Below are 9,161 nucleotides of genomic sequence, written 5' to 3'. Positions count from 1 at the left end.
GGGGCCTGCATCTATTATCTTAGGTTTCCTCACTACTGCAGTCCCCTGAAACAATTCTATACAAGCACACAAGCGTCCTCTTTCCCACAGATTCTCTTTGCTTCATTTATTCCACTTTGCCACATTCTCATTATCTTCCCGCTATTACCCTCCCCAGTCTCTAGTGCTCACGCAAGTGGAACGTTAACCCAGGAAATCCATGTTCACAGCTACCTTTCAACTAGCTCTCCCCAAAGCAGGGAAACAGTTGCTAAAAATGTGATGCTACTCCCCCCTGCCTAGATGAAGTTCTTCACTTTGTCACTTCCTACATGTACATCTGCACAAAATCCAGGAAGAACAGACTTCTATTGTACTCCAAAAGCCTCTTCTGTTTTAGAGCATCTGCATTTCTTGGCAGGACTTTGAAAATATTCCTAGCTGAAATTGAACTACGAAGAGAGGGGGATTCTGGTCAGCACTGAATAATTACTCTGCAATACAGTATTTGTTTTAAATTAAGAACAGCATATGGGTTGTGACCACTATTTTAATTACAGTAGGTCATAAAAAAAGACCTACTTGTTAATTTTTCTCCTTTAAACCAGAAAGTTATTTTCTCCAAGGATTTTTAGGTTTAAGAACATGTGTTATGTTACACCAGTTTCTTTGCTGTGAAGTGTCAGTTGAAAAGACTAACAATAAGAACAGGAAAAAAACTGTCAGCAGGGATCATCCTTAGTCTTTGGAATATTTGCAGCTATGGTAGCTGAAAGCTTGCCCTTCTGTATGTTTAAAATACTGTATTGATAACACAATTCTAACTGACCTAACAAATCAACAGTAGCACAGTTAGTGCCAGCAGACTACGGAAGGAAGAGTGGGCCCAAGTGCTCCCAAACACATCTAAGCAAACGCATTAAGAGCTTGTACAAGATCACCTGGGTAACCTGGAAACACACAAGGGTTTTTGCTAGTGTCTTGATGCCCGTACCAAAGCAAAGACTGAAATACCCCCTGCCTCCAGCTAAATTCCACAAGCCACAAGAGAATGTGCTTCACATTTGTAAGTAAAATCCCTTGTTGGCACGTTTGCAGAAACAAAATTTTATTTACACAGGCAAGTCTACCTTTAGACCCCACTGAACTCTTTACATTTCTAGAATATTTACATGATTTCAAGATGCTCCAAGAATAGAGTGATGAACAAAAAAAAAATTACAGAAACTGTCAAAAGCATAGCAAAAAAATCCAACCTATCATTGTGCTTTAAAACTTATGATCTAGAGTAATGTAGAAGAAATGTAATTTTAGCACCTTGGTCATAACGGTCATGCTATATAAGACACTTAAATAGCAGGGGGGATCTCAGAAGTGACCGTATCCAGAGGTTGCCAGTGACAATTCATGAGGGAATCATAGAGTTCTTCACTTGTCTCCATAAATTGTCTGTTCATTTCGTCAACATCCAAGTAAAGCTGTGGATCTGAAAGTAAAAGCCTGGTAAGTACAAGTGTCAGATTTTGGGAGGCATGCACACAAAAGCCTAAAGTAAACGCCTAATAAAATGTGTTTTAGCTAAATTTAATAAAAATAGTAAATTTAATAAGATGTTTATCCACCTAGAATTCTTTAACAAACCTAGCAAGTCAACTTCTTTTGGAATCTGCGTACTAAAATACTACGACTATACTGCTATTTCAAGATACAGAGCAGAGTTAAGGCAAATTAATCATTAAACTCTTCCAAAACCCATTTAATTAATTTCTACTACCACATGCATTATGTAGGATGTAACACAAGATGTCTCTACGCAAGGAACTGTCTGCAAAACTTCCCAGACAAACAATTCAGTTTAGTACCAAATCTTTAAGTGCAAGTTGAATCCTCCTTTCAGGACCACAATGTAAGCTTTTACCTCAGGGTTTGGAAAACAAAGCTTTTGCCTATTTATGAGTTTTAACACAGAATATGCTTAGCAGAATCAATACAAAGATATGACAAATTCTGTATTAGACCATTTTGGAAGGGGAATGAAGGCAAAGTACAAGAAACCTACTGTGAAGTGTTGCTTACAGTGTCCCACTCTACTTGACATGGTGTACGCTATCAGCTTTAAAATCCTACCTCATCTCAGCTATAACCCATAGAGGATCCCACTACATCAGCTGAATTTCCAAGATATTCTTCACCCAATAGTCATTGGCTTGTATTGTTAAAGGCCACAAGCATAGCTAAATTCAAGTTGCAGTGATAGAATCATTATTACCTTCAGTTATTAAGTCATCACTGATTTCGGTCATAACTGAAGTTTCCTAATAAAAAAAAAATTGAAAGATTAATGATAAGCCATTCCAGAAAGCACCCCAAATCCAAAATAATTTTGTTCTCCTAAACTATTCTCTCCTCCCACAACTAGAAGAAATGGGGGGGAGGGGGAATATTTGTTGGGGAGGGTACTGTTTTTGTTTATGGATTTTTTTTTGTTTGGAGTTTTTTGGTTGGTTGGGGTTTTAAAAAAAAAAAACACAAAAGACCACAAAAACACGTAGTATAGTTCAGGTTGGAAGGGACTTTCGGAAGCTGTAATTGGTAAATTGGCTAATCTAAGAGAAGACCATCTTACAATAATTAGTTAATTTGCTTTAAGCGAAGTACATCAGAAAAACAGGAAGAGAGGAAGCCTACACAATTATGCTGTCAAAACTTATTTGGCATACATGAACACATAATGGTGTATAGATCTTTAATCCTATAGATGCACTACTTAACCACTTAAAGACACCTCTGAATGTAAGCCTGCCATTCTAACTTCCACACTAAGCAGAAAGCATGACTTCAGTTTTAGGACTTTTCTGCTCTTATACAATCTGTACAGCTTACTATTTGTGATCTTTTTTTTTTAAGCAAGTGCATAGCATCTTTACCTCAAAAACAGCTGGAGCCATAACAGCATCTCCTAAAGAGCAGTCTCCAACGGCTTGCATGCTATCATAGGGAGTATAGGAGCTGTAGTTGTAGTCAACATAAGGATCATAATTCCACTGTGAGGAGTAGTAGTTCTGATAATCTTGGTAATAATCATTATAGGTGTATGACTGGTACCGCTGGAATTCTGCTTTCAGTCTGAAACAGGAGAAGTTACAGTTAGAGTTTGAGAACAAACTGTAAACCCAGTTCTGAAGTTAAACAACTTGCCAGCTTACACATTTCAAAGTTTAAAAGGAAGCTCTTCTGAATAGTTGCCTAAGCAACAGTCCAAGTCACAGCACAAGATCTCATGATTATACAGAAGCAAATGCTCTCACCTTCGCCAGTACCAAAAGTAATTACTGTCATGGATTAACTTGAGCCATGACACCTAGCTGTATTCATTTTGGGTATTTTTAGTATCTGTATAAGCAAGCTGCTGACAAAAACTACTTTATTAATACCAGAGACATTTATCAAGCACAGCTGCTTTAAAGATGCATTCAGTCTTAATTAGCCCTTCTATTTTTTGTTTGGTTAATACTAAATCTTAGTATTTCCAGAAACAAGGGGGTGAAGAAAGATTATCTGTTTCAGAGGAGCATCTGATACTGCCTGCCAGTTTGCCATGTCTACCTCCAACTGCCCAATTTTTAGCCCATGAACAGTTGTCAAAGCATAGCTGTCAGGAAAAGTCAGCACTGTCGTTATCCAGTACAAAGCCAAAGCAGCAAGAAAATTACAAAACTCATCAGTTCTTAAGACCAAAGGGCCAGATGATTAGCCTTCACTGCTTTCTCTCTCCAGAGTACATTTTCTCAAGAAAAACTTCCCACTAATGACAAGAATAAACACAGGTGTCTGCACTAAAACAGAGGTACACTACACGGCTACATGAAATACATTCAAATAATCCAGCTGCACATTAAAAAAATTCTTAGATATTTCTTCACTGATTATGTACAGGCAGACCTCCTGTGTTTGCAGAGCCCAGTTTCTCTGCAGCTCCACTTCACTACAGAAAGTCACATCTAGGCCTTTTGTCAAGAATGCAAACTGAAGGAGCTCAGAAATAAGTTTCCAATACAAGTGACTTGGTGACAAACTACTCTGATGGCTGGATATTTTGATCCTACAAGAGCACAGTACTCAGCCATTGGGAGAGAGATATAGATAAGTGATATCTCTTTTAATACCTACATTAATTTGTTTCATTACTGTAAAGCTACATATCCATTCTAATAAACAGGTATTCCATTGTCTTCCTACTGTAGTAAACAAAAGACTATGTAACATCTCAAAGTCTTCTGCTTCCAACTTATGTCCTACATACATTCTCTGTAGGAAAGAAAAATCTGAAAAATACTGTTGACACTCTTCTGCACAGAAGTGAGGAAACCTGTTTCTTTGTGACCTCTTTGTTTTCAAAATAATGTAGTCAGAGCAATTCCGGACAGTGCTCTCTTGGGTAAGAGGATTTCCATTCTAAAGCAAAGAGGCAACATTTGCAGAATTATCCAGGGTAAAGAGAAACAAAAACTATTATTTCCACTATTTAACAGAACATACAAGCTAACCTCATGAATAATCTTAAATTGTTTTATATAAAAGTTCTATTTTTGTCTGTATCCTGGATCAAAGTTTATCAAATTTGTTTTCAATTCTCTAACTGTTTAGAAACTTGAATTGCCATAAATACCTGAGAGAACTGAGCTGGCAGAGTAAAATAAAAGTTATTGGGTTTTGAGAGGATTTTAATTCCCTGCTACCCCAATCCCTTGAAAAGCAAAAAACAGTATTCTAAACAAACTGTTCCAGAAACATCTCCTTTGGCTTCTTCCCCCCTACATTCTACATTTTTCCACTTAAGAGTTCCTTCCTCTGCCAGCCTACTATAAAACTAGCAATGTGCTACCTTGCCTAAACTAGAGGGAAGGGTCTAGAAGAAAAGCTCCTTAGCATACCACACCATTTGTTGTCCTTTCTACCTTCTTGAGGCCCAAACCTGGAAAATATTTATGAATGCATTCAGCTTTGCTACAGTAGGAATTAAGGCTGGTTACAACAGCAGCTAAGCCCAAGTTACACAGTCTGTCTAGACTTAAAGAGTTGGATTCCCCCAGCAATCCTGAGAAAGGTTGATGAATCCAGGGAGTCAAAACATAATGCTTCTCTATTTTTGGTTTTGTAGACTGCACCATGTGCACAACCATTATAGCAAGAGCCACAGACTTTACAAAGGCAGAGCTACAAGAATTTGATTATTTAGAATTACTGTACCAATGCACAACTTGTTTGTTACCTTTTAGAAATTCCTATGCTCAGCCGGATTCGTTTTCCCCCCAGACCTGGTGCATTCTGGCAGTCTTGCAGTGCCCTCATCTGATCACCTTGCTCACCAAATCTGACAAAGGCGTACCCTCTACAATTTTCAAAAGGGAAAAAAAAAATTCTAGTATGCATAACAGTTACAAAGCTAATGAATTCAAGTTCTGTCTTTTAAAAAAAAACAGTAGCTACTATAGCTTCTATTACCTAAGCAGCCTCCCTGGCACGCACACATGCACAGAAAATGCTTTCACCAAATTAAAAATTTGGTCCAGAAGCAAAAACCTCGTTCTTTGATAGCATTAAGATGCAGCTTGCTGAGAGCCAGTGAAACCATACATTTTAATTGCCACCTAAGTAATTGGATTCTCTATTTCTGCATTTACAGCAGTTAATTTATCAGTTAGTATTAACCCACTCCTACCACTGCATAGCACTAACATTCTTTTTATACTTGCTTTCTCTTAAATTTCTTGAATTAGTCTAGTACAGCCAGAACAGTACAGTTCTAGAACAGTGAACTCGCGCATCCCTGCTCAACTCACTGCCTGGCCAGTATAACTTCTGCTAGGCTTTATTTACTAATATTAAGAGGTTTGGTCTCCCAACCCTCTAAGATTTGCCAGGCCCTACACTTTTCTCCCACATGTATAAAGGGAATTATTTTGTATTCAGTACTGCAGATGACTACGTGGACACACTGCTGTGCATTAAGGACAGCAGCACAGGTTTCAGTGCACAGCTCTCCCTTCCCCCACCGTCTAATTTCTTTCATGCAGATATGAATATGGCTAAATTGAAGCTTATCACATTAACAGCTTAAACTAACGAGAAAGTTTTAGAACCACAAGGATCTGTGCTGTTAAAAAAAAATTAATGCTAGGGATTAATCTCTCTTCCTGCCTCTGAAGAAAATGCAAAAACAGTTCCAATGCAAGCTCTTATACATTACTTATAGAAGCAAACTTAACAGCATCACAAATTCTCACAGGCATTACCTTGAATATCCCAGCAGGTCTGTTGCTATTTTGCAGTCAATACATGAGGGGTACCTCTTTAGAAAATAGTCAAAGAGCTGGAAATCATCCACTTCTGGAGTAAGCTCCCCAACAAATATTGAATAATCTGGTCTTCAAAAAGATAAAAAGAGAACAATTGCCAAGTTTGAGACTAAGGTAGCTGACTACAGTATTAGGGTACCTAACATAGAAGTGGGTAGTTATCACTGGACAAATAAGGACACAAAATCTGAAAATAGTATTAACTGCAAAACTCTGCTGAGCAATGTACAGAACTGTAATGCCATCACTCCAGCAGAAAGTTCTCCATTTCTGTGTCCATTCTCCTACTTTTGCAAAAGAAAGCATTTTAAGCAAAGACCCATTTTAAAATAAACTTTTAGAAGTTGGTTTTAAAAAAAAAAAATATTTATTGTCTGAATGGGCAGAGGGATGGGGGGGGGGGAAGAAAGCAAAAAAAAAATACCAAGAAAAACTATTAACTCAAGTTACAGGCATGATTCAAAAGAGCCGTAAGTATTTTGCCACCACTTCTCAGCAATTACGGGAGAAACCAACTATAAAAAAATTTCATTATTTACTGGCAATACTGGCAGAATTTCCATAAGCAATACTTAGTGTATACACACCAGATGTGCCATTTCAGGATTTTAAGACCAAGTGATGGCATTCACTAGTTACTATCAATTTAAACAGGCAAGGGGTCAGAGTTTCTCATTTCAAAAGGTCTTTACCTGGCTGAAGTACTACTAGGGACAAACTCTATTCTTCCTGGTTTTATTTTGTTCTTTTTCTTCCGTTTCTTTTGTGGTGTCCTCCACCAGCTGTAGGCCTGGAGACATTCTCTCTTTTTCGCAAGTAAGTCCTGTTGGGAGAAAAAAAATCACCTTGATAGTATTTAGCCTCATTTACATTCCTCCCTCCCACTCCCCATCACCACAGGTGATTTCCCCATATTCACCTTGCCCTTGAAAGAAGCCTGGGGTCCCATTTCTCCCTCCGCCTCCCATGAGGGAAAGCAGCCTCTGGGGAAAACGCCTGGCAAAAATAACAGAGCCAAAGGATTGTATGAACAGCCATATTCCCCTGACTTGTCAAGCTGGCTAAAGGATTGACAGCTTCCTCTTGTAATCAGGGAAAAAGCAGGCAGCCCTTCGATGCTGGCCAGTCCTAAATGTTAATTAGCTTCAGGACTGGACTGTGTTCCACTGGAGCTCCAGGACCTGCAGCAGCAGTCTGAGTGATGAAGAGGCAGGGAAATCATCACTCTTGCCTAGAAGGGATCTCAGCTGTCCCTATCTCCCCTCTCCTAGGAATTCTTCTTCTCTCATGTTAGATGCCTCTCCTCACTACTCAGCTGTGATTCACTCTCCCAGGCCAGGAACAAGAACAGGAGGCCAATTAATGGAACATAAGGAGAAACCAGACCAGGAACAGGCACTAGCTTGGCTGAGGGAAAACTCAAACCCAGACGCAAGGCCAAGGCCAGGAAGAGGCAGGCAGAAAAAGTGCCTCTTGAAGAAAAAAAAAAAGAGAAACCCAAAACCCAAAAACCACAGTTTAAAAGGAAGTGGGGCAGCTACATGAAACAGGAGGGAAACGACAGCCATGACAGGTTGACTCCCTCACATAAGATTCTGAAGAACAAGAATTTTAAAAAATAGGAATGGTGCTTTTTTTTTTTTACTTACGCAGGCTTTAATGTTCTTCCTCTAGAACACCTCTACATATATCTTATATATAGAGTGTTATGCACAAGGTCCTTCAGAAGAACTCAAGCTTAAATAATCCAAACTGCAAAGCTTAATGTTATGCCCCCAACCTGCTTTAGTTGATATAATTAAGTGTCCAGAGGACAGTCACCAATTACCAAATTACCAGAAGAAATTGTAGGACCACAAGATAACCCAACTCAGAGCAAGCTAGCTATTTCAGCTTTACATTTACTAGGAATTCCGAGTATGGTTCCGGAATCCATTTAGGCACTGCAAGCCTCAATTTCTGACCAAATGATCTTACCGGGCTTGCCATGGTTCAAACTGTCTTCCTCCTCTCTTGAAGAATACAGCTGCACAGGTTCAGGTTATTGTACTCCTTCAGCTGAAAAACAAGTGGGGGAGGAACAAGAAGATAAAGAATCTTAACCTTGAGATTAATTACTTTCAAAGATGTTCACCCCACCTTATGTTTTTAGTATTATTAATTCAGAACTTAGAAATTTAAGTTCTGACTTGTCACTGCTGAAGCAAAGGAAATAAAAAGGATGTATGGCCAATGGGACTACAATTAGAAGCCATCTTCACTTTCTTAAACTGTAATAGTCTACAAAGTTTTCACACTGTCGAATGCACTAGAAAATTACAGAGAGCTTTTAAGTCACCTACACCTCACCCTTACATGAAATACCTACATATTATAATACAGTAATTCAGAAGATCCATGTCCCAGTTAAAAACAAGGCAACAAAGATAGAGGCTTCAATATATTTTGTACAACCCCTCAGGTTTTTTTCCCCCCTTTTAGCCAAATTAGAAGTTGATTTACTTGTACCACAAATCATACAGCTGAACACAAGTAGTGGTACTTCCCATGTGCTAAAGAACAAAGAAAAACAGAAAAGGGAGGAGGGCACAGTACAGGCAAATGGGATATTTCTCTGCTCCTTTTCTTATGTATGTCTTCTCTTTTACCTCTTACATATACACATCTCACTCCCTATCAGTGAGTTAGCAACAACGAATGACGTTGCACACTATCACTAAACCAGTGGATACACTTTCATGAAAAGGTATGTACCTCTTTGTTGAAGCCAATGTCCTTTTTTTACACTTTCTTCCCTAGTAATCCAACCAATATAAATCAGTG

At 38.6% G+C, this 9,161-nt stretch overlaps 1 protein-coding gene across 2 annotated transcripts; it reads right to left on the bottom strand.

Moving 5' to 3' along the window:
- Positions 1-1,070: 1,070 nt before the first annotated feature.
- Positions 1,071-8,396, bottom strand: LOC104460450 (tRNA selenocysteine 1-associated protein 1-like). 2 transcript variants are annotated; one of them, XM_010078177.1, is made up of 7 exons: positions 8,316-8,396; positions 7,031-7,161; positions 6,276-6,407; positions 5,252-5,371; positions 2,907-3,105; positions 2,249-2,294; positions 1,071-1,465 (listed from the first exon to the last, which is right to left on the bottom strand). In XM_010078177.1, the coding sequence occupies exons 1-7, from the start codon at positions 8,325-8,327 to the stop codon at positions 1,329-1,331; spliced, it is 777 nt and encodes a 258-aa protein (XP_010076479.1). In that variant the 5' UTR covers positions 8,328-8,396; the 3' UTR covers positions 1,071-1,328. The 2 variants fall into 2 exon arrangements, with proteins under 2 accessions (XP_010076479.1, XP_010076478.1); XM_010078176.1 differs by lacking the exon at positions 8,316-8,396 and adding an exon at positions 7,258-7,329.
- Positions 8,397-9,161: the final 765 nt, after the last annotated feature.

This window comes from Pterocles gutturalis, unplaced genomic scaffold (genome assembly GCF_000699245.1).
Source record: "Pterocles gutturalis isolate BGI_N339 unplaced genomic scaffold, ASM69924v1 scaffold34693, whole genome shotgun sequence".
Lineage (NCBI taxonomy): Eukaryota > Metazoa > Chordata > Aves > Pterocliformes > Pteroclidae > Pterocles > Pterocles gutturalis.
Note: the sequence above shows the minus strand (reverse complement) of the source record. Positions and strands in the feature narration are given on the sequence as shown.